This window comes from Gasterosteus aculeatus, chromosome 11 (assembly GCF_964276395.1).
Source record: "Gasterosteus aculeatus chromosome 11, fGasAcu3.hap1.1, whole genome shotgun sequence".
Lineage (NCBI taxonomy): Eukaryota > Metazoa > Chordata > Actinopteri > Perciformes > Gasterosteidae > Gasterosteus > Gasterosteus aculeatus.
Window position 1 is genome coordinate 18,029,468 of NC_135699.1, and position 24,231 is coordinate 18,053,698.

The window sequence follows — 24,231 nt, forward strand, 5'->3', positions numbered from 1 at the left end:
GGTGGTTCTATGTGATGGTGGTTCTGTCTGATGGTGGTTCTATCTGATGGTGGTTCTATCGGATGGTGGTTCTATGTGATGGTGGTTCTATCTGATGGTGGTTCTATCTGATGGTGGTTCTATGTGATGGTGGTTCCGTCTGATGGTGGTTCTATCTGATGGTGGTTCTATCGGATGGTGGTTCTATGTGATGGTGGTTCTATCTGATGGTGGTTCTATCTGATGGTGGTTCTATGTGATGGTGGTCTTGTCGTACTACTCTGAATAATTGAATCATTTCTGTTTTAGCAATTGAATGTATTGTTGTGTTTGGGGACAGAGGACGTCGCATGTGTACAGACTGTAAAGCCCTCTGAGGCAAATTTGTAGTTTGCGATTTTGGGCTCTACAAAATGAAATTAATTGGATTGAATTGAAAGAGTCAATGCCTTCAAGCGTCTAAATGATTTGTGTTCACACAAAGTATTCAGATCCTTTAGCCAAGTAAAAGTATTTATACTATGTGGCGTTGGTACTTTTACTGAAGCAGAGGATATTACTAGTGTGGTATTAGTACCTGTTCATGGTCTTGTATTAGTTATTGTAAATGTTTTTATGAACGTTTGTAAACATCCGGTATACAATGTGCTCTTGTTTTAAGTATGACACCAAATAGCATCTTTATCATCACTAACAGAATGACGTCAACATTTAGTTTATAGACGTCAATGAATTAATGAACTACAGGAATCTGAGAGAGTGAGGTTCATTTAAAGAGATGTGTCGCCCCCTTGTGTCCCACAGAGAATTAGAACCAAATAAATAAAACAGGCCCGTCCTCTTGTCTCTGTGGTCATGTGATGTGATGAGGGGACACAGAGTTTGACCAATGAGACGTGACAAGACGTGAATGTTTCCTCCAGCGGACTGGTTAATGTTCTAATGGTTTTACTGATTCCGCTGGTTCTGCTGGATGGGTTCCAGGGGTTCTGCTGGTTCTATGGGTTAGTGGTTGTACTGGTTCTGCTGAACCCACCAGGTCTACGGGTTCCAATGGTTCTCATGGTTCTACTGGGTCCAGCGGTTCTGCTATCTCATTGCATTAAACTGGAGGATATATTTGAAACAGACATGGAGGACAAGAACATCTTTTGGTGGATTGTTTGTTTCGGTGTGTCAAAAAGTCCAAAGCTAAATAAGTACCCTTTAAAGTATTGCACTTTACTTGAGTATTATCTCTCCGCTCCATGCAGTAAAAGTGCTGCAGTATCGTCCTTCTTCTTCGTTATTATCTGTACTTCATATCTGCTCACCTTTTATTTTGAAGGAGACATCCAGAACGTTCTTTGGATGAAACTCACCTTTTATTGAGTTTAGCTGAAAGATCACTGAAGTGAAACCCGTTTCCTTCTCTCACACGGTGTGTGTCTGTGTGTGTGTGTGTGTGTGTGTGTGCGTGTCTGTGTGTCTGTGTGTGTGTGTGTGTGCGTGTCTCTGTGTGTGTGTGTGTGTGTGCGTGTCTCTGTGTGTGTGTGTGTGTGCGTGTCTCTGTGTGTGTGTGTGTGTGTGCGTGTCTCTGTGTGTGTGTGTGAGAGAGAGAAAGAGCACGTGTTGGATTCAACGCTTCACGTCTTACTTTGAAGAGACAAGGAAGTCTTTTTTATTGCTTTACCGTTGTCTTTGAGAGAACCACTCACACACACACTCACACGCACACACACACACACACACACACACACACTCACACGCACACACACACTAACAGATACTCTAAGACACGAACAAACACACACTAACACACTCATTCTAATAAACACACACACTAACACAACAATCAGGGGCCACAGCGGATTGTTTGACCCTTTATACGAATAAAAGCACATTCCCACACTAAATAAATAAATATGTGTGTGTGTGTATATATATATATATATATATATATATATATATATATATATATATATATATATATATATATATGCAGCCTCAGTTGACTTGAGTTAAAGTGAGGTACCATAGTAACCAGCGGGCCAATGGAGCCATGGGACCCTGTTTACAGCAGGAGGGGGGGGGGGGGGGCGGTTTCTATGGTAACCGGACAAACGTCCTGCTCCAGGTATTAAAGTGACTTCTCAGAGTCCCGCTGCAGAGAATCGAACCCCCGCGCGCAGGAATCCACCCTCCTCACGAGCTCATCAACAGGTGCTTCTCACGCGGATCGATCGATCGATCGATCGATACGCTGCGATTGGAACTTTATCAACGTCTCTTATACGTCACAGCGGACAGAGGGGTGAGTTTACACTTTACGCTGTTTAATTTTTAAATAATCATAAAAATATATTGATCTGCACCTGCAAGCAGATTATTTTTCATCAGCATAAATAATCAATCAGCATTTTAATCGGTTTTAATTGAAAATCATTCCCTAAAGGTGCGGATTTCACCTAAAAAGTGCCGCACATCTAAGTTACAACTACACAATCCCACAGTCGTATTTCTACGGCTTACTCGAGCTTTTTAATAAGATCATTTTATAATAATGTATTTGGATCTAAAGCCGTAACGAGCTCCGCTCTCCTCGTGCGTAAAGTGCGCAGCTCATTTGCATGAGTAACGTCTGTCCCGGGCAGAGCTCCAGGTGACAGACTCACCTGTGGATTTGACCCCCCCCCTCGAGGCCCCTCGTTGTTCACACCGTGTCTCCCCGGTGCTGACAGGCGGTGGCAGGGTGGAGGAGGAGCGGGCTGACGGAGAGCCATGCTGTCCCTGAGCTGCGCTGTGGGTCCGGGGCAGGTGGAGGTGGTGGAGGCCAACCTGGACGACAGCCTCACGAGCCTGCAGTGGCTGCAGGAGTTCTCCATCCTCGGTGCCAGCGAGCCCCCGCGCGCGCCCCCGGGCGCGCACCTTCATGGCCGGCACGCGCCGCCGGGCTCCCCCCTGGCCGCGGACCCCGCCTCCTTCGGCACGCCGCTGACTCCCGGGAAGCCCACGGCGGCGGCCTACAGCCGGATGCAGGTCCTCCCGGGCATCGTGGCGCACGGGCACTGCCCCGACGACGTGGACTACAAAACGAACGCGCGCATCAAGCCGCCGTACTCGTACGCGACGCTGATCTGCATGGCGATGCAGGCCAGCAAGAAGACCAAGATCACCCTGGCCTGCATCTACAAGTGGATCACCGAGAACTTCTGCTACTACCGGCATGCCGACCCCACCTGGCAGGTAGAGGGCCGCACGCACGCGCGCGCGCACACACACACACACACACACACTTTCCATCCTTTGAGTGTCAGGTCAAATCACAACTGGATCCATCTTTTCTTTCTTATTTAAAGAGCTGTAAAATGCTGAGAATTAGAGACGTAAAGCTGCTGTATGAATATAAATAATGTATTTGTATATTTAGACACGCGATGAAGGAGGAAAAAGTGCAGCAGCAGATTCAGGAATTTGAATGAAGAGGTTTAATTTAGCGGATCAATGATTGATGGCTGGTTAGCTGTACTCCCTGTTTCAGAGCATTCTGTTATTGTAGAGCAGCGCATGGGGCAGATAATATTTAACAAAGGTCGTCGGGTGACTGCTCCGAGGGGGGGGGGGGTTAATGTGGAGCTGTGAATTCTGGACTTCCTGCTCGAATTCTCTTGAATCGTCCTTTTGGGGCCAATTTACTTTGTTGCAGACTTCAATGAGAAGGCGTTGGTTAGCCTAGCTTAGCATAAAGACAAAATATACCTCCCAACTCCTCTCAAGCTCATTCGTCTTATAAGTTCTTATTCAGCATTCGTAACCAGGATGTGTGCTGTAATTCTGAGACGTCACAGGCGATTACGCTGTTTTCCTAAACCTAACGAAGCATTTCATATTTCATTAAAACTCGCTAAGTACTTTCCAGTAAGTACAGATGTTTATTTGGAACATACTTACCTAGTTGCTGTTGTTGTAGGTAAACTGAGAGATCACATGACGATCAGCTGGTAGGTGGATGCTGTTAGCTACAGACTACCAGGCTAGCTGTTTCCGGTCGTTATGCTAAGCTATCGTTCAAACTCTCTTTGCAGAACTCCATCCGACACAACCTGTCACTCAACAAGTGCTTCATCAAGGTGCCGCGGCAGAAGGACGAGCCGGGGAAGGGCGGCTTCTGGAAGATCGACCCGCAGTACGCCGAGCGCCTGCTGAGCGGCGCCTACAAGAAGAAGCGGATGCCGCCGGTCCAGATCAACCCGGCACTGCAGAGCCGGCTCCGGGTCGACCCCCAGTCTAGAGGCCCCTGGGGTTCCGCAGGAGGTCCCGGCGGCCTGAGCGTCGACCCTGAGGCCCAGAGGCTCCTCCGCCAGTTTGAGGAGACGACCGGCGCAGACCAGAACTGGGACCCCCACCTCGCCGACGGCACCATGCTGGGGTCCTGGCCCGTGGTGCGAGGGAGAGGAGGCCCCAGGAGGAAACCAGGCTCCAGGGCCGCCGGTGCCAAGAACCCCCGGCTCTCCAGCTCGCCGCTGCTCCCCCCGGACGAGCAGAAGGACATCGGGCCCCTCAAGGGTGACTTTGACTGGGACGCCCTGCTGGACTCGGCCCTCAACGGGGAGCTCAGTCTGGACGGAGGAGAACCTCTGAGCCCCATCCTGAAGGAGGAGGACCTGACAGTGCGGGGGACCCACATATCTTCCGCGGGTACATCGGAGGTCCACGTGCTGGTGGAGACCCAGAGGAACACCGACGGGTCGGACTTTGACGAGGAGACCTTCCTCGCCACCGCCTTCCTGGAGACCCCCTGGCCCGGGGAGGAGGAGGAGCAGGGCCGCAGCGACTTCCTCTGCAGCTCCTCCGTGGGCTTGGACCAGCTGTTTGACCTCGGAGACCCGTTGGGTGGAGACCCGAGCACCCGGATCGACACCCTCCTCTGAGGAGGAGCTGGTCCTCTTTCTGAAAACAAGGAATAACAGACTCTCTTTTTTTAACTCTCAAAAAACCCCGATTGACTTTTTCAAAATGTGTAAAATATTGAGTTACTTTTGGATGTAGATTCATGGAGGAAATGAACAAAGATGCAGTCCGAATAATCATGGAACCGGGGAAAAGAACTGGAGACTAAAGTCTTTTTCAGAATCTGGTTTTGTTGGTAGGAGCTCAGCGGGTCGTGAGCGCTGCAGTGATGACGTCATTCTGTTGCTAACAGGAAGTTAGCGTCCCCCCGCTGCAGTGATGACGTCATTCTGTTGCTAACAGGAAGTTAGCGTCCCCCCACAGACTCGGCTGTTGTTAGTTAATAATCCCTGTGGCATTAGCGTGTCCCAGAGAAGTCTATGAGAAAAGGAGGGGAGCAGGGGGCGCTTTAGGGCGGGGCTACAAGCTGATTGACAGGTCCCTAGCAGAGGCGTCTATGCATCCTCCTCAGTCCATATGAGGTCACTTCCTGTTCCTGAAAAGATGGCTACCCCGATTCCTTAAGTCATCCACAAAGCTACGAGATGACGACGGCTTCTTATGAACAGTCCACCAAGGTCACGTAGACCACCAGAGGGGCGTTCACTGACCGGGTTTACAGCGCAGAACTAAACGTTACCGTATCTTCAGCTCGTGTTCAGGAAGCGGAAATGAAATGTTCAATATTAATTCTAATGATCTGCTACACGGAGCTGAAATAAGACGTTGATGTCAGTTGGTCCCAGTGGTCAAATGTGATGCCACAACAAACCAACATGAAACATGAATTCATTGAGGTTTCAAATGAGCTTTTTCAGTTGGACAGCTTCTTGTTGCTTCATCAAACATAAATGAAGCGTTCGATGTTTAACGAGGACGCGTCCCGGCCGTGCGTGTCTGCTGGTGATTCATGTGTACGCCACAATCACCAGCAACACATTTGCCAAATGTTTGGTTTAGAAGTGACGTCCAGTATTTGTTCCTGTTTGCATCCAAACATAATTAGGACCAGTTGAACTACATCATTAATGATCACATCACATTTAGCTTTTATCCAAAGCGACTTACAATGAGTGCATTTCACCCATAAGGACACAAACTCAGAAGATCAATAAATGCTGATCATCACCATCAGAGGAGATGGAACAGAGCTGGTTGATTTCAGCAGAGAGAAGTTATTCTCCAGTTAGTTAAGTAGCAGTCAACTCCAGGCTAACTTATCCATCGAGGAGCTGCGGAGACCTTTGAAAGGTCTCGTTTAAGAGCCTCGTAAATGAGCAGCCGACCTTCTGCGTGCCAAGAACAACATTCCCTTTTTACCTCAAAGACAAAATGTCCTTTTTCTGCCTTTATTTTCTCTCCCAAACAAAAGATCTGAATTCTTTCGATTAACTAAACCAGAGCCTTAACTTGAACGGTTCTCCTCTAAAATGTGTGGCAGTGCAATCGATGTGCAGCTGGTCTCGTTTCACATGAACCAGCTGGGTTTGTGTTTGTGCGTCTTCCCTGTGAAGTCACGGACACGATGTCGCCCGCACGCTTTGTTTTGGGTTTGTTTTACACTTTTCGTTGTCAATAAAAAATAAAGTTTTACTGCATCTCGCTTGTCTCGATGATTTATGTTCTACTTACTTTCAGGCTGAAGCTTTAGCGACGAGCCGTCCTCTCAGGAGCCGGACATTCTAGATCTTTTATTAAATGATTACGTTTACAGACACTGTTCCCCAGAGGAAACACTGCCGTGACTATTGTGACCCTCTGACTCAACGTCAACCTTTTAGCGTAGTCGACGAGGCATCTCTTCATCCACAGAGAACGTCGTGGTCCCCAGAGGATGAACGCTTCCAAGTGAACATCTTACATGTTCTACTGCGGGTTGAGACCTTCCTTATTGATGCATCACACAGCTGCTAGCGTGGCTACAGACTTGTTCTCTTCTGCCCCCCCAACCGCCCCCTCCGTTAGCGTCCTTGTACGTTGCTCTTGTCCTCGTGTCTTTGACTCTTGCTGTGATAAGGCAGGGGGGGCAATGGGGGTAATGGGGGGCAATGGGGGTAATGGGGGGTAATGGGGGGGGTTCTCTTTCAGGTCTTTGTCTGCACTCAGTCAGACTCTTGTTCCCCACGGCTCTTGGAACCGTGGTCCTTGGAGGGGGTCCGTGTGGGGTCTGATGGGGACAAGTGTCTCACGCCCCCCCCCCCCACAGCGCCTCTCTGACCCGTCTTGGACTCGCTACGTGGCTCGTGTGTTCACATAGTCGCAGCAATCAAATGCAAATTAAAGAAGCCTCATTCCCCCCCAGACCACCCACCCCCGCCCCCAACCCCCCAGGGACGGAGAACAGACCCTGTCATCGTGTGCGTCTGTGGTCACTGATGAGGTAATGGCGGCTGTAACGCTACACCTCCGTGTGGAGGACACCCAACACCCTGCTGGAGGAGCGGGACGCCGCATCTTCATCCCAGAGCTCTTTTCCTGGAAAGAAGAGCTGACATTTGCCCCCCATGGTACCCCTCCCCCCCCCCCTCCCACCACACGCACACACCTCCCACCGAGCTCCCTGCGGCCCCCCCTGGGCGGCCATCGCCGTCGCCCTCCAGCTGCATCGCAGGGCTCGTGACAGCGATGAGGCCCCTGGTAACCCGACGCAGGTAAGAGGAGCCTCCGCGTGAAACGATAACCCTGCTGCTTCCAACCCAGAGACGCAGCACACCGAAAGCAACCAGCGCTGTGGCCCCTGGGCAAGGCAGGGGGGGGGGGCGATAGCGAGGACGGAGGAGTCAACGTGACGGAGGATAGAGGGACCTCCTCCGGTCAAGCACCGCATCATGTGACAGCTGTCATTGATCCTCTGATTCCAGAAGCTCTCTAATCATCTCATGATCATCTTCTGCAGAGGACTGCTCCGGAGGAAGTGTCAGAAGAACCAACGGTTGGTGAAGGATCTGCTGGGAGGCACTGGTATCTGTGGGAGCCCTCCAGCTCTTCCACAGACCCCCCCCCGCCCCTCCCCGCAAAAAAACAAAAACAAAAACAAGACGTGAGACAGTAGGCGAAGAAGAGACAGGGAATACGTCTTTTTTATCACACAGCTAATGAAAAGCCTGTTTCCGGGGTAACTACTGGTACCATTGTCATGTGGGAGTGGGGGTGGGGGTCTCTTACTGGTCTCCCTCTCGTCTTGTTGATGGTGGAGGCCCAGATTTATCACAGAAGTCCTTTAGCCTTAATGTGAAGGTCTTTCTGACACTTTTTTCACTTTAAAAACGGCCTCTTTTCTCTTTATTTCTTCTTCACTTTACCTCCACGCGGGATCTGCAGCACTGCACAACCAAAGAAGAAGAGAAACATCAAAATAAAACATGTTTATTTATTCATTTATTTTGCATGGACAATTCACACTAATCAATAGTTTCGTGCAGCAGCTTTACTAATATTCTCATGTTGTAAAGGAAAAGACGTAATACTACTCAAAGAATGTGCTCGTATGTGAGAGCACGTCCACGATGGGGGACGTTACTTCTATGAGGACGGCTGAGGTCATGGACATGTTTGATGGACTGTGAAGAAAAACGATAGCGTTGAAACAAGTAGTCATCTGGAAACGACAATACATCTAATCGGGCCTCAATATTCTCCCCCGACGTGTTTAACAAAGTAAAAGCGCTTCTTCATCAACAGGATCGTCCAGAAAAGGACGCGGCGTGTGCTCAGGAGGTCGGGGACACTGTTCCATCTGCGTGCCGCTGGCGAGCAGAAGGTCGGCGGAAGGTACATGTAGTTCATCTGGTAGTAGGAGGTCATGTGCTCGTGCTGCTGGTTGTATAAAAATGGAGAAAATGAACGTTATTGTTTCAGGAAGTGAATCAAAAGCCGAACTTAAAAGAGAGGTTTCACAGCCGTTTGCTCTGAAACGACCTCTGACGCAAAGATACGCTTTGTAAAACGCTTCAGATCATCTCGACTGGTGGATGCGAACGTCAGTCCGCCCCCCCTGCACACGCAGACCCGCTGCTGCATCATGGGAACTGCTGTTCCGTTGACCGCATTCCTGTATCTTTGTATTAATATCTACCAGAGAGGAGGAAGACGTCGGGGGGGTCGGGGTGAGGGTTTGTAGATCTCTGTGTCTGTTTGGGGAGTGTGTGTGTTTGCCTCCGTCGCGATGAAGGCCATTGCCTCTTTGTGAGGAGGAGCCCCCCCCCAGGGGGTAATCCGACATCCATCACAGGCTTAGTGAGCAACACACACTCGGTGTAACAACACGGAGACAATGCCCGGGGAGACGGGGGGAGGGCCTCTTTATTCATTAGACAAGGTCGGGGGGAGTCTTTTGTAGGCGTTTCACGGGGTGGGGGCGAATGAGGTGGCAGAAGACCGGCGTGACAAAGCCGCTTCTGGAGCGACTAGTAAACCTGGGAAACGTCTCGAGTTCAGCGGAGAAGCTTCCCGGCCTCCGGCCCACATGTTTGTGTTGCTAGAGAGGACGGCGGCTCTGGATTCACCGCGGTCACCATGGATACCGCCGGACAGCGAGAACCAGCATGAACACATGAAACTAAATTAAAGCATTAAAATACGACGAAGCTTCGTCACATGTTCAAATGCAGTGGGACAATCTGCAAAGTGACGCATCATAAAACTTTGTGAAAGGTTTCGACTTTACAAGGTTCCCTTTAATACGTCAGACCGGCCCGCTCACCAGTCAGTGGGGAAATAACACCATTTATGTTGTTTTTAGAACGTTTGGATCCACCAGTGTGCCTGGATGGGCAGATGGAATGAAATGATACCGGCTGCGGTGGCGCTCCAGTTGGATGAGCATGCTTCACTGCGCTAGTAGCAGATAGACATATGATAGACATGTGATAGACATGTGATAGACATATGATAGACATATGATAGACATGTGATAGACATATGATAGACATATGATAGACATATGATAGACATGTGATAGACATATGATAGACATGTGATAGACATATGATAGACATATGATAGACATATGATAGACATATGATAGACATGTGATAGACATGTGATAGACATATGATAGACATATGATAGACATGTGATAGACATGTGATAGACATATGATAGACATATGATAGACATGTGATAGACATATGATAGACATATGATAGACATGTGATAGACATATGATAGACATATGATAGACATGTGATAGACATATGATAGACATATGATAGACATATGATAGACATATGATAGACATGTGATAGACATGTGATAGACATATGATAGACATATGATAGACATGTGATAGACATGTGATAGACATATGATAGACATATGATAGACATGTGATAGACATATGATAGACATATGATAGACATATGATAGACATGTGATAGACATATGATAGACATATGATAGACATGTGATAGACATGTGATAGACATATGATAGACATATGATAGACATATGATAGACATGTGATAGACATGTGATAGACATATGATAGACATATGATAGACATATGATAGACATGTGATAGACATATGATAGACATATGATAGACATGTGATAGACATATGATAGACATATGATAGACATGTGATAGACATATGATAGACATATGATAGACATGTGATAGACATATGATAGACATATGATAGACATATGATAGACATGTGATAGACATGTGATAGACATATGATAGACATATGATAGACATATGATAGACATGTGATAGACATATGATAGACATGTGATAGACATATGATAGACATATGATAGACATATGATAGACATGTGATAGACATATGATAGACATGTGATAGACATGTGATAGACATATGATAGACATATGATAGACATATGATAGACATGTGATAGACATGTGATAGACATGTGATAGACATAAGATAGACATACGATAGACATATGATAGACATATGATAGACATACGATAGACATATGATAGACATGTGATAGACATGTGATAGACATGTGATAGACATACGATAGACATACGATAGACATATGATAGACATATGATAGACATGTGATAGACATGTGATAGACATGTGATAGACATATGATAGACATATGATAGACATGTGATAGACATACGATAGACATACGATAGACATATGATAGACATGTGATAGACATATGATAGACATATGATAGACATATGATAGACATATGATAGACATGTGATAGACATGTGATAGACATATGATAGACATATGATAGACATGTGATAGACATGTGATAGACATGTGATAGACATATGATAGACATATGATAGACATATGATAGACATATGATAGACATATGATAGACATGTGACAGACATATGATAGACATGTGATAGACATATGATAGACATATGATAGACATATGATAGACATGTGATAGACATATGATAGACATGTGATAGAGATATGATAGACATATGATAGACATATGATAGACATATGATAGACATGTGATAGACATATGATAGACATATGATAGACATATGATAGACATATGATAGACATGTGATAGACATATGATAGACATATGATAGACATGTGATAGACATGTGATAGACATGTGATAGACATACGATAGACATACGATAGACATATGATAGACATATGATAGACATGTGATAGACATGTGATAGACATGTGATAGACATATGATAGACATATGATAGACATGTGATAGACATACGATAGACATACGATAGACATATGATAGACATGTGATAGACATATGATAGACATATGATAGACATATGATAGACATGTGATAGACATGTGATACACATATAGGAACGGCAGCAGAGGATTATTTTTCTCCTTTTCTTTAAAGGATTCATGTTTTGGTGCTGACGGCTTGCGGACCAGCCCAACGCCGTCGTAAAAAGACCATAAGAATGGTCTGAGTAGGAGACGGAGATTAGCGTTAGCGCCGCGGATTAGCATGAACGGACTGGTGGTGTAAAAACATGTTAGAGCAGGTTATCCAGATGTGTGTTTATTGCCCAGAGATCACGCGTGTTCAATCTAATATTCAGTCCATCTTCCCCTGACAGAAGCTTTTGACTCTCGATAAATAATAAATATGTTGTAATAAATATAAATACGTTCTGATGATGTATCCTCTATTGTGTTGATAGAATAATCTTCACTGTTATTTATGTATCTTTATGAGTCCTGTATATCTATATACTGTACATCTATATATATATATATATATACAGTATATATTTATATATATATATTGCTGTGCTGCCCAGGTAACATACAGGTGAGTGACTCACAGAACAATGGTCTCTAAACACCAGCGTCAGTTACCAAACAGACTCTCATCTTACACGCTGGCTGCGTGCGTCGTCCCGTCCGAATGCGCCTGTCGCTGCCCCCCCACACAATGACGGGGCAGAAAATGTCCCTTCAGAAAGACGTGTGTTTCCTTGTTACATGTAGTGACGGGGTGTATCGGGTGGGGTGGGGGGGTCACCTGATGCCAGAGAGGCATCAGCCCTCCTTACAGACCCCTGGGGGGTCCTGCATGCGTTCTGTGGCCACAGGTTGACCTTGGCCCGCGCTTGTCCAGTCCTGCTCCACCTTCCTCCACCTTTCTCCCTCCATCCTGTGACCAAACTGCCTCCACCTTCCTCCACCTTTCTCCCTCCATCCTGTGACCAAACTGCCTCCACCTTCCTCCACCTTCCTCCCTCCATCCTGTGACCAAACTGCCTCCACCTTTTTATTTGAAGGCAGCAGGTTGTATCACCTGCTGCTTCATCGTGGTCTTCCTCACAGCTGTGTGAAAACCTCAGGTTCTTCAAGAGAAGTCAAAGCCTCCTCTGTAGTGGGTGTAGTGACCAGCAGGGGGCGACTCCTCTGCTCCCATAGACGTCTATGAGGAAATGACTCTACTTCTCTGTAGTGACCAGCAGGGGGCGACTCCTCTGCTCCCATAGACGTCTATGAGGAAATGACTCTACTTCTCTGTAGTGACCAGCAGGGGGCGACTCCTCTGCTCCCATAGACGTCTATGAGGAAATGACTCTACTTCTCTGTAGTGACCAGCAGGGGGCGACTCCTCTGCTCCCATAGACGTCTATGAGGAAATGACTCTACTTCTCTGTAGTGACCAGCAGGGGGCGACTCCTCTGCTCCCATAGACGTCTATGAGGAAATGACTCTACTTCTCTGTAGTGACCAGCAGGGGGCGACTCCTCTGCTCCCATAGACGTCTATGAGGAAATGACTCTACTTCTCTGTAGTGACCAGCAGGGGGCGACTCCTCTGCTCCCATAGACGTCTATGAGGAAATGACTCTACTTCTCTGTAGTGACCAGCAGGGGGCGACTCCTCTGCTCCCATAGACGTCTATGACGGAGGTCTTCAATAGGAGGTACTGCAGGAGGGTCGCAAGGTTTTGGGTTTTTCATTTTTTTTTTTATTCAACCAGCTTTTTTTTTTTTCAGAATCCGACTTGCCAAACCAACCAAACTGCGTAGAATAGAGGGTCCCTGCTCCATCTCGACCTCGGCCTGAAAAACGTTAAAGACCCCTGATCTATGAGAAAATGACTCTCTCTTGATTTATTCCCTCAGTAAACATGTAAACATGAGTTTATGTCTCAGTCTGACGGCCGAGTGGACGTCTTCAGCACAGCATGATGTTCATTCAGTTATTGATGGTCCATGTGGAGCCAAACAGACCGATTACTGATGATTAGCATGCTTAGCATTTAGCTCACAGACTGTATCCCCCTCCGGCTGAAGATAGAAAGCGCGCTGCAGCTCTCAGCTTAATATGTCATCTAATAACCTGAATGATTGACGCCCTCCTCCGGTTTGATCAGCTCACCAACATTTAAACTGTGCAGACTTCTTCACTTCACACCGTGTGTGTGTGTGTGTGTGTGTGTGTGTGTGTGTGTGTTCTTACATGAAGTTAATTCAATAAGTCAACGGCTGAGGAGTGTGTCTGGGAAGTTCTCCTCTTCCTCCTCTTCATCCACCTTCTCAGCATCAGTGCTGTCCTCTTCACAGCTGGGTGAGTCGAGGGGGAGGTGATCTTCACACCCCCTCCTCCACCAGGGATCAGACAAACACTTATTAACTGAGAGGAATGCAAACAGGCCCGAGGGTGGATGTCGGGTGGAGAGAGAGAAAGTAGGAAGACGAGAACACCCCCATCTTTCTCCCCCCTTACTGCTGGCAAACCCCCCCAGGAGGAGCACAGGCATGAATACGTACACGATGTCCTGTCTAACTGGGACCTGAATAATGGTTAGAAGGGTGATGGAGGCTTCTCTGTGTTGTGATGGAGCTTCCTGTCCGCGTCACAAACTAGTGGAGGGGGGGTCGGTTCAGGGGGGGGAGGTTGTCCATCAGGAACAATCAGTAACAACAGATTTAGCAGATCAGTGAGAGCAGGAATCAGACGACGTGTCGCTGTGTAGTGAGGCTTTGTTTGCTAATGGATAGGACCCCCCCCCCCCCCCCCGGACCACCCGTCCCCCCTGTTTGCAAACGACCCAAACCCCTCACATCACATCAGAGGGGGGACTTCCTCCTCCATGAAGACAGAACATGTAACTGCTGTTTGATGGACATTTAATGTGTAAATAGTTAAAAACAAGATGGCTGAAGATGCATCAAGAGATTTAAAGTAACTGAAGATGAGTTAAGATTCAATTAAGATCAATTAAGACCAAATGAGATCAGTAAAATTGACACGAGATGTGATGAGTTAGTTGAAGAAGAAGATGAAATTCAATAAATTAAGTGTTAATCTAAGATGACGTGAGATGAATTAGACAAAGTTAAGTGAGACATTGACTCTCCCGAGGGGGGCCGGGGGGTTCTCTGGAATCTCAAATAGGTCTTCTGTTTGGAGACACACAGTGTCTCTGTGGAGATGGACTCTCTGATCCATATTGAGGGGGGGGGGGGGGGGCAGGCTGGTCTCCCCATGGGTGGCCCGGCTGGGCCCTCGTAGTGTCCATGGTGATGAGCAAGACCTGGGGAGGCATCCGGCTTACTGGAAACCTGCTTTATTGTGGACTTTCAGGAAGGGTGTGTGTGCACGTGAGAGTGTGTATGTGTGTGCATGTGAGTGTGTGTGTGCACGTGAGAGTGTGTGTGTGAGCACGTGAGAGTGTGTGTGTGTGTGCACGTGAGAGTGTGTGTGTGTGTGCACGTGAGTGTGTGTGTGCACGTGAGAGTGTGTGTGTGAGCACGTGAGTGTGCGTGCATGTGAGTGTGTGTGTGTGTGTGTGTGTGTGTGTGTGAGAGTGTGTGTGTGTGTGTGTGTGTGTGTAGCTGTGTGTGTAGCTGTGGGAGGAGCTCTTAACGGGGGGCTGGACGTAAAAAAACAAAGTAACACCGTAAAACGTGTGTTCATCAGTACTGCTCAATAGTACACGATGTGTGCAGCAGTGAGGTTTGTGTGTACATGTTGTACTTTAGCTCCCTCTACTGGCGTTAGCAGAACACGGTACTTGTGCGTGTCTGAGTTTCATCGTGACAAGAGGAGCGCGTGGAATGGTCATCTCGCGGACACTGCGCATGCGCCGCCCAGTGGCGAGTCCTCCGTTGCGTTAAGGATTACCCATAGTGCCTTGCGTCTACGCTCCAGTACAGGTACGCGTTTACGACGCCAGGTGGCGTAACCTTCCCATTTAGCGAGATTTGACCCGGACCTTTAGAGCTGTAACACAAGCAGCTGTAAGTACTTCGTTCTTTTACTGGCGTGTTTCTTAAGCAGGACTTGAAGTGTTTCGTTGACTATTTTGTACCGTAATATTACGGTGTTTCCTCAGTAAAAGAGATCAGACTTCAGTCTGCACGTGTTTCGATCAGCTGACCTGCAGCTCCGCCGTGTCACGTGACATCCGTTCCCACCCCCCGTGGTCCACGGACTCAGCTGAAGTAACGTGACCCTCTATAGCAGGTACACCGGGCGAGTACTGCAGTACTACTGAGCGGTACACGTAGTAGTACTGTGGTCGGTTCGGTGCCTCCAGCAGCCGGATGGAAACACGGACAGAAAACGTCGGAATAAAGCGACTCGCTGGTGTGTTTTCAGGAAGAACAGCGACGTGGCGACGACACAACCCGCCTGAGAGCGTTTAGTGCCCGCCGGAGGGACACCTGGACCCCCCCTCGCGGCACGTCACATTACGTCACAGCCGCTGACACCTGGAGAGCTTGTTTCTGTGCGCGCGTCGCTTAGACACACAGGTGAGTAAAGCTCGTCCTGCTGGACCAGGGGTCAAAGTCAGCTGCTGCACCTCCATAAGATAAGACCGGTTCCTCTGTTAAAGGATATTCACACCTGTAAACACGTCCAGGGGGTCTGCAGACTCAGCGGTCCTGGTCCCGGTGGGTCATCGTGTGTGTGTGTGTGTGTGTGTGTGTGTGTGTGTGTGTGTACACACATATGTTACACACGTTCAGTTTTGTTGTCACATCATAATTCAGCATGTCTAACAGGAGCGCTTGATTCGTTCTGCCGGACCTCTGAAGCCGGGTGGCCGGCGTTTGTCCCGTTCCGTCTGCTGAGAGACAAACATGCCGTCCAACAAGTCGGTGTCCGATGCTCCGATCACTCAGTTCGTCAACTGCAGGATACTGAGAGGGAGCCGGCTGCAGAGGTAAAGTACACACGGTACGCGCTGAGAGTACACGCTGAGAGTACACGCTGACTGGCAGGACACCACCTGTGTGTAGGGAGGACCTGTGGGTGCGTTCTGGGAGCATCTTGGACCCAGAGAAGCTTTTCTTCGATGAACAAGGATACGCTGACGACCGAGTGGACTGTGAAGGCAGCATCATGGCGCCCGGGTTCATTGACGTGCAGATCAACGGTGACGCACAGACGCACAGACACACACCCGCGTTAATAGTCACACATGTCCTCACCAGCCCGTCCTCTGTCCTTAGGAGGCTACGGAGTGGACTTCTCCGAGGCCTCAGAGGACGTCAGCGCAGGAGTGTCCTTGGTGTCCAAGAAGATCCTCCAGCACGGCGTGACGTCCTTCTGTCCCACGCTGGTCACGTCTCCTGCTGCCGTCTATCACAAGGCGAGTCCTTTTAAGTCCTCGAACGCAACCTGGAATCGATGTCTTACAAACCGTAAGATGTGTTTCTATAACTTATGGACCAAAATCTGTCCTCCTGTTTATAACAATCAGAATGAAACTGTGTTTCAGGTTCTGCCACAGGTCAAAGTTCATGATGGAGGAGCACATGGAGCCGGAGTTCTTGGTACGATGTCATTTCTAACGGAGCAGGAGGGGATTTGTGTGTGTGTGTATTTATATATATATAACGTCCAGGGCTCCACCTGGAGGGCCCGTTCATCAGCGCGGAGAAGAAAGGAGCCCACCCCGAGCGCTTCTTGAGGACCTTCCAGGCCGGAGGGATAGACGACCTGATGGCGGCCTACGGCAGCCTGGACAACGTTGCCATGGTGACGCTGGCTCCGGAGCTGGCCGGCAGCCAATCGGTGGTGAGGGAGCTCTGCCGGAGGGGCGTCACCGTGTCTCTGGGTCAGGCTGCTTTCCCCACAGTACTCCATAGTATCACAGTACTATTGTCATTGTGGCATTTGGGAGTACGCGTTGTAGTATCTCCGTGTTTTCTCGTCAGGTCACTCTGTGGCCAACCTGTCTCAGGCCGAGGAGGCGGTCGATCAGGGAGCCTCCTTCATCACTCACCTGTTCAACGCCATGCTGCCCGTGAGTACTCAAACCCTGGTACTAGTACTCCTACTCTATATACTTAGTACAAGTACTACAACTCCTCGTCTCCTCTTGCCCCAGTTCCACCACCGTGACCCGGGCATTGTGGGTCTCCTGACCAGTGACCGCGTGCCCTCGGGCAGGACGGTGTTCTACGGGATGATAGCGGACGGGATCCACACCAACCCGGCCGCGCTGCGCATCGCCCACCGAGCGCACCCCGCAGGTCAGAGGTCGCCGTGGTGCACGTCACCCAGACGACCGAGCTCTGATGTCGCCTCCCGTTGTGTCTTCAGGTCTGGTGCTGGTGACGGACGCCATCATGGCGATGGGTCTCCCCCCCGGGCGTCGCACTCTGGGCCAGCAGGTCATCGAGATCCAGGGTCTGCACGCCTATGTGGCAGGTGTTTAAGCTCCTCCTCCTCCTGTGGATCCGATCACTGATTGGCTGTTAATGTCACATGGGGACGTCGCTGGTTGTAATTGTCTCATCTGTGAAGTGTTTTCTGTCTTTTAGGCACGAAGACGCTCAGCGGCAGCATCGCTACGATGGACACGTGTGTGCGACACTTCAAACACGCGACGGGTCAGTTTCAACACGTCAAACCGCGTCAATGGTCCTAAAGTAGAACGTCACTGCGAGCTGCACAACGAGCCGCCCTGATACTGAAATTTACTGTGCTAAATATTTAAATAATGTCATTTGTCCTTCAAGTACGTTTCCACTGTATTTATTTCTTCAGGCTGCAGCGTAGAAGAAGCTCTGGAAGCAGCTTCGCTGCATCCGGCTCAGCTTCTGAGGCTCCACCACAAGGGAAACCTGGACTACGGCTCGGATGCAGGTGAGGTGGGGGGGACGGGGGGGACGGGGGGGTGAGTGAGGCGTGGGAGGACGGGACTGTGAGGCGTGGGGGAGGGCGGTGAGGTGGGGAGGACGGGGGGGTGAGGCAGGGATGACGATGAGGTGGGGGGACTGTGAGGTGGGGGGGACAGGGGGACGGTGAGGTGGGGAGGACGGTGAGGATGGTGAGGTGGGGGGGACAGGGGGACGGTGAGGTGGAGGGGATGGTGAGGTGGGGGGGACGGTGAGGTGGGGAGGATGGGGGGACGGGGGGGACGGTGAGGACGGGGGAGGCAGAGAGAGACTCACTCGTTGTGTTTCTCAGACCTCGTCCTGCTCGACGACGACCTCAACCTCAAAGCCACCTTCATTTCTGGAGAAGAGGTGTGGAAGAAAGCACCATAGAAGAAGAGGAAGAGGCCTGCAGATGGAAACAGCTGGGAGCCGCGGTGCCTTCAGGGGACGCTGTAAAACACTCAACCACCGATGTATTGATTGTTTGCGATCTGATTTTTGTTTGGTAGTCGATGACGAATGAATCCACCTTCCTTCCTTCTTCAGCGTTTCAGTTGTTCTTCATGATTATGCTGCTTTTACGGGAAGGACACCTGATGCATAACGACAGATGTATGCAGATGTTCGGTCTGTATCATATTCAGAACATGTGGGCGGATTCCACATCTGGGAAACAAACGTCTGAAAGTTCTGTTTCATCCATGATGGTTTTAACCTCGCGGACCGCTGACGATTCGTTTGACTCACTTTCGCTTCACGATCTTTTATCTTATCTTTATGTGAGACGACTTTCTGACTGATTAAGTGTAATTAATTGCATTTTATACAGAGAAACCTTTTGGTATTAAACAACATCAACTTTCACTGGCTGAACTTGTTTTATTGTATGATGTTTGTGGGATTTGTTATCTGTAGTTTTTGATTGATTTAGTGTTTTTTTTTATAGTGGTTAATAATCACTCAGTTCAAAGATCTCTGAAAGACTTTATTAACTTGAAACGAGGGGCCACTGCTTTGGAACTATTGCATTTTTTGAACATAATATAATATATATATTTATATATATTTCCCCCTCTACTCCACATACGTGATTGGAGGATCATTCAGGAGCCGGTTTAGTCATGATTTGTGTTTCCGGTGGCAGTGGGACGTCTGAACCTTCACGCTGTTAAAGACGTGTAAAACACGTGTTATGCTGATGTTGAACAGCTTGGAGCTCATTTATGAATCTGGAATATTATTGATTCTGTCTTTGTAGTTTGTCTCATTCTGTTTAAAATATGAAGACATTTCATCTTGTGTCTCCTTAAATACGTTACAGGTAGAATGTGACATCATACAACAGTGATGAGGAGGAGGAGGCTCAGCCGAGGAAGGTGGAGATGAAGACGCTGGTGTCCAGGTTGAGGGTCGCGTGCCACCAGCGGTCAGGGAAGTACAGCACCTGATGGAGGACACCAGCTTGTTAGGACCTGTGTCTTCATTCCGTCCCCACAGTCCCATCGCTCCCATGGACTGCTTTTCTATAAGGTCCTTCATGGTCCTTACAGGTCCTATAAGGACCATACGTCATCGTCTAGCCTTGTTGAGGGTGGTTATTTCCCAATAGAAACATCTTCTAAACTTGGTCTTTAGCTTCTTAAGAATCTAAACACGCCGCCGTGTTTACATCCACGTGTACTCATTTCTCCCCTCTCTGTGTACAAAAACACAGAATATCGCCGTAAAAACATCCCAGTAACATATTACATCACATCACATGTCATCTATCTGACGCTTTTATCCAAAGCGACTTACAATAAGAACATTTCAACCATAAGGACACAAACTCAGAAGAACAAGAAACAAGCTGTGATTTCCTCAAATAAGCCGATGTACAACTTGCTGTAGATAAGAACCATTATAAGTCCAATGTAAGTGCTGCAGTTAGTTAGTGTGTTAGTGGAGGTAGAGTCTGAAGAGGTGTGTCTTTAGTCTGAAGATGTGAAGGCTCTCTGTGGTCCTGATGTCTTCAGACCTCCTTCCACCATTTAGGAGCAGGACAGCAAAGAGTGGAGATCTAGTCGAGTGTTTTGCTCTCAGTTTACCTCTCCAGGTGAGATGGTGCACTCCAGCGGCGCCTCGCCCTCCGGCAGGTGGGGGTAGGTCTCCGTCACCCAGGACAGGGTGGTGCGGTTTGGGTGGAAGTGCGGCTCCTGGTCCGGCGGGTAGAGGAACCAGCGCTGTGAGAACCACAACCAGAAGCGGGTCACTCACTGAGACCCAGAGACCGAACACCCAAGGGGGGTCCTCACCTTCCGCCCGTAGACCACCTCAGAGAACCCGGGGCCGTGCCAGTGGAAGGGAACGCCGGATCCAGGACCTGCAGACCGTCACGTTCAGAACCAACAAGCTTTTGAAAACAAACCACCAGTTTGAAACTTACAAAGACGACTACACTCGATTTAAATGATCTCTAGAAAAGACAAAACTGCCAGAAAAAGATTCTGTATTAATATCGGAAATATCTTAATGATTATGTAATGTTTTTGTTTATTTAACAATGTAACTATAGAGTTTGAGGAAGACGTTTTTAGGAGCTGAGGTTCAACCTCAAGATGTCCGTTATAAACCTGAACACAGCGGGTTGGAAGTTACAACTTAAAAAGAGGTAGAAGTGTTTATTAATATTAGTGGTTAAACTGGGAATCGAACCTGCGATGCCGAAGCTGTACGCCCGGCTGGTGTTTGGCAGAACGTACGGCGGAAACTCGTACTGGTCGAAGAGACGCTGCCACTCCGTCACGTTGTTGTCCCCGAAGAAGTACAGAGTCTCTGTGGGGGTTTATATACAGAGAAAAGAACATGTAGTTATAGTAGGTATGTATTTATAGTACATGTTATATACATATATATATATAACATGTAGTTATAGTACATGTTATATATATATATATGTATATAACATGTAGTTATAGTACATGTTATATACATATATATATAACATGTAGTTATAGTACATGTTATATACATATATATATATAACATGTAGTTATAGTACATGTTATATACATATATATATATAACATGTAGTTATAGTACATGTTATATATATATATATATATATAACATGTAGTTATAGTACATGTTATATATATATAACATGTAGTTATAGTACATGTTATATACATATATATAATATAATAAATAAAAACAAATTGAAGCAGATTGGACCTTCAAAGCGTGTTCGAACTCACCGCTGCCGAGGGCGTCCGCCGCCTGCGGCCTCAGCCACGCGTCCAGGTACTCCCGCAGAGGGACGTCCACTGGAAGACGAGAGACGGTTCAAACCATAAGACCATTAAACCAGGATCCCAATAACAAATACCAGTACTGAACACCAGTCCCAGCACCCGTTCACCTTTCCGGTAGGAGTGCGTGTTGGCCGTGCTGAGACGAACTCGCCGCTCGCCGTATTCTTCCAGTAAACTGGACCTGGAGCACAGCGACCTGAATCGCTGCAAACGCACATCAGTGTACTTGTACATCATGGTGAAGAGATGAAGGGGTGAAGTGGTGATGTGGTGAAGAGATGATGAGATGAAGGGGTGAAGAGATGATGAGATGACGTGGTGAAGAGATGAAGTGGTGATGAGATGAAGGGGTGAAGAAATTAAGTGATGATGAGATGAAGGTGTGAAGAGATGAAGGTGTGAAGAGATGAAGTGGTGAAGAGATGAAGTGGTGAAGTGATGATGAGATGAAGTGGTGAGATGAAGAGGTGATGAGATGAAGGGGTGGAGTGGTGAAGTGGTGAAGAGATGAAGGTGTGAAGAGATGAAGTGGTGAAGCGATGAAGAGGTGAAGAGATGAAGGGGTGAAGTGGTGAAGAAATGAAGTGGTGAAGAGATGAAGTGGTGAAGTGGTGAAGAGATGAAGTGGTGAAGAGATGAAGTGGTGATGAGATGAAGTGGTGAAGAAATGAAGTGGTGAAGAGATGAAGTGGTGAAGAAATGAAGTGGTGAAGAGATGAAGTGGTGAAGTGGTGAAGAGATGAAGTGGTGAAGAGATGAAGTGGTGATGAGATGAAGTGGTGAAGAGATGAAGTGGTGAAGTGGTGAAGAGATGAAGTGGTGATGAGATGAAGTGGTGAAGGTACCGTATTGTCAGTCACATGTCTGAGGATCACCGGCCTTCTGAACGCGTATCTGAAGGAACGACATAAAGGAAACTTTAGGATTCTGGTTTCTGAATAATATTAAAATATTAATATACAGTCAAAGTTTTGACAGATGAAGTAAGTGTCCAAAGATTTGACACCGCTGAACCTCTCAATGAAGTGTTGATGAGAGACAGACGAGCCGTCCAACACGTCGATGTTACAGAGACCTTCATCCTGCAGCCTGAACTCTGAGTTCAGTGACCTGAACACAGGAGATTTCAGCGTCAACGTCTATGCATAAATGTACCTGCATGCATGCCACATGCATGTATGCATGTAGGGATGCATGTAGGGATACATGTATGCATGTAGGGATGCATGTAGGGATACATGTATGCATGCATGCACCAAACACTGTGCAGAGGAAAACTGCTAATGAGTTCTGTACAAAACATCATTTACCGTTTTCCTAATTTTAGCTTTGGGTCAAATTAGAGTGTATTCATAGAAACTTTACTTAACGTTTTGTTTAATAATTGAGCAGTTGTCATACACATTTGAAGTTCATTCCCATTCACGGACAAACGTTAAATGGAGCCCGTTTTAACCTCCGGTTGAGCCTCTGAAGCTGAGCCGCGTTATGCAAGTTGAATATCCGCGTTAAAACAATCCTGCAGACAGACAGACGGCATGTGTGAGATAACTCCCCCGGGGTGTCCGGGCGGTGTGAGCCCGGGGTTCGGCACTCACCAGCCGCCTCCGTCACGAGGCGGTTCCGCTGCCTTCAGGCCGACGAACCATAACAGAACCAGCTGAGTACAAGTGGTTAGAAGAGACGCCTTGCGGTCCATTCAGAACTGTGGAGCCCAAAACGTGGATTCACGTCTCTGAGAATCGAAAACGAACTGAGAGTCCACTTCCGGTCGGAGAGCCAATCAGAGACCACCACATTCTACTGGCTGCATGCTGCGTTCAGGCCACGTCGGAATTATGAGACACACCGTATAACTGTGTTATCACAACGTGCAGCTGCTTGTACCTCACATGTCAGAGCGAAGTATTGTATATATGCTACGTAGAAGTGAAAATGAAAGTTACCATAGTTACATATCATTAAAATATGTTCAATGATTATGTTTATGTTATTATAAGAGCTGTTTAAACACGTTTATATTAGTAACAGCTGTCAGATGAATGCACAATATATATATAGAAGTACAATACTTCTCTCTGAAATGCCGGGGAAGGTGACAATGCAAGTATCTCAAAATTGTACCTCAGTACAATATGTTGTGTTTAATTGTGGGTAAACATGTTTAATAATGTGATCTTCTCAATGCAGTACTTTCATAGAGTTGTGTTAATACTTTTACCCGTTGTCACGTCCTGGCTCTTTGGGCCGTGACAGGATTGGAGTTGCACTGTTTAAAGAGCTTCAAGATGTTCTTTATTAAACATAAGACAATGAAAAACGCACAAACATTCCAGATGGGACGTGAAGGTCAGTATTATCCGTTGGAGGTGCATGAGGGAAGAGGGTGAGAGGCGAGTGCTGTCATGGACGTCTAACTAAAAGGAAACAGGAGTCAACGCGCCG

At 47.7% G+C, this 24,231-nt stretch overlaps 3 protein-coding genes across 32 annotated transcripts; 2 read left to right on the top strand and 1 right to left on the bottom strand.

The window, feature by feature from the left end:
- The first annotated feature begins 1,698 nt into the window (after nucleotides 1–1,698).
- Nucleotides 1,699–6,506, top strand: foxj1a (forkhead box J1a). Of its 2 annotated transcripts, none has more exons than XM_078084214.1 (3): nucleotides 1,699–2,272; nucleotides 2,660–3,204; nucleotides 4,044–6,506. In XM_078084214.1, the coding sequence occupies exons 2-3, from the start codon at nucleotides 2,740–2,742 to the stop codon at nucleotides 4,887–4,889; spliced, it is 1,311 nt and encodes a 436-aa protein (XP_077940340.1). In that variant the 5' UTR covers nucleotides 1,699–2,272; nucleotides 2,660–2,739; the 3' UTR covers nucleotides 4,890–6,506. The 2 variants fall into 2 exon arrangements, with proteins under 2 accessions (XP_077940340.1, XP_040048016.1); XM_040192082.2 differs by having other exon boundaries at nucleotides 2,057–2,272; nucleotides 2,700–3,204.
- Nucleotides 6,507–15,258: 8,752 nt separating this feature from the next.
- Nucleotides 15,259–19,357, top strand: amdhd2 (amidohydrolase domain containing 2). 29 transcript variants are annotated; one of them, XM_078084237.1, is made up of 15 exons: nucleotides 15,291–15,619; nucleotides 15,715–15,845; nucleotides 15,981–16,135; nucleotides 16,219–16,276; nucleotides 16,388–16,548; nucleotides 16,625–16,761; nucleotides 16,838–16,977; nucleotides 17,107–17,161; nucleotides 17,233–17,445; nucleotides 17,546–17,634; nucleotides 17,719–17,863; nucleotides 17,934–18,041; nucleotides 18,155–18,223; nucleotides 18,381–18,479; nucleotides 18,804–19,357. In XM_078084237.1, the coding sequence occupies exons 5-15, from the start codon at nucleotides 16,466–16,468 to the stop codon at nucleotides 18,881–18,883; spliced, it is 1,218 nt and encodes a 405-aa protein (XP_077940363.1). In that variant the 5' UTR covers nucleotides 15,291–15,619; nucleotides 15,715–15,845; nucleotides 15,981–16,135; nucleotides 16,219–16,276; nucleotides 16,388–16,465; the 3' UTR covers nucleotides 18,884–19,357. The 29 variants fall into 29 exon arrangements, with proteins under 29 accessions (XP_077940370.1, XP_077940363.1, XP_077940364.1 ...); XM_078084239.1 differs by having other exon boundaries at nucleotides 15,379–15,535; XM_078084241.1 differs by having other exon boundaries at nucleotides 15,387–15,619; nucleotides 16,376–16,548.
- A 106-nt stretch (nucleotides 19,358–19,463) lies between these two features.
- jmjd8 (jumonji domain containing 8) lies at nucleotides 19,464–23,580 on the bottom strand. The gene is made up of 9 exons (XM_040191093.2): nucleotides 23,385–23,580; nucleotides 22,801–22,896; nucleotides 22,632–22,680; nucleotides 21,894–21,990; nucleotides 21,730–21,798; nucleotides 21,188–21,307; nucleotides 20,788–20,855; nucleotides 20,581–20,715; nucleotides 19,464–19,937 (listed from the first exon to the last, which is right to left on the bottom strand). The coding sequence occupies exons 1-9, from the start codon at nucleotides 23,483–23,485 to the stop codon at nucleotides 19,857–19,859; spliced, it is 816 nt and encodes a 271-aa protein (XP_040047027.2). The 5' UTR covers nucleotides 23,486–23,580; the 3' UTR covers nucleotides 19,464–19,856.
- Between the last annotated feature and the right edge of the window lie 651 nt (nucleotides 23,581–24,231).

What these genes read in the sequence shown, in the direction of transcription:
- jmjd8 (XM_040191093.2), bottom strand. Translation starts at nt 23,485, where the DNA reads ATGGACCGCAAGGCGTCTCTTCTAACCACTTGTACTCAGCTGGTTCTG. An exon ending in GACATGTGACTGACAATACG is followed by an intron (nt 21,991 to 22,631) that starts GTACCTTCACCA and finishes GTGCGTTTGCAG; the next exon opens with CGATTCAGGTCGCTGTGCTC. An exon ending in GGCGGACGCCCTCGGCAGCG is followed by an intron (nt 21,308 to 21,729) that starts GTGAGTTCGAAC and finishes AAACCCCCACAG; the next exon opens with AGACTCTGTACTTCTTCGGG.
- foxj1a (XM_078084214.1), top strand. Translation starts at nt 2,740, where the DNA reads ATGCTGTCCCTGAGCTGCGCTGTGGGTCCGGGGCAGGTGGAGGTGGTG. An exon ending in ATGCCGACCCCACCTGGCAG is followed by an intron (nt 3,205 to 4,043) that starts GTAGAGGGCCGC and finishes CTCTCTTTGCAG; the next exon opens with AACTCCATCCGACACAACCT.
- amdhd2 (XM_078084225.1), top strand. Translation starts at nt 16,466, where the DNA reads ATGCCGTCCAACAAGTCGGTGTCCGATGCTCCGATCACTCAGTTCGTC. An exon ending in CTGCTGCCGTCTATCACAAG is followed by an intron (nt 16,978 to 17,106) that starts GCGAGTCCTTTT and finishes ACTGTGTTTCAG; the next exon opens with GTTCTGCCACAGGTCAAAGT. An exon ending in ACATGGAGCCGGAGTTCTTG is followed by an intron (nt 17,162 to 17,232) that starts GTACGATGTCAT and finishes TATAACGTCCAG; the next exon opens with GGCTCCACCTGGAGGGCCCG.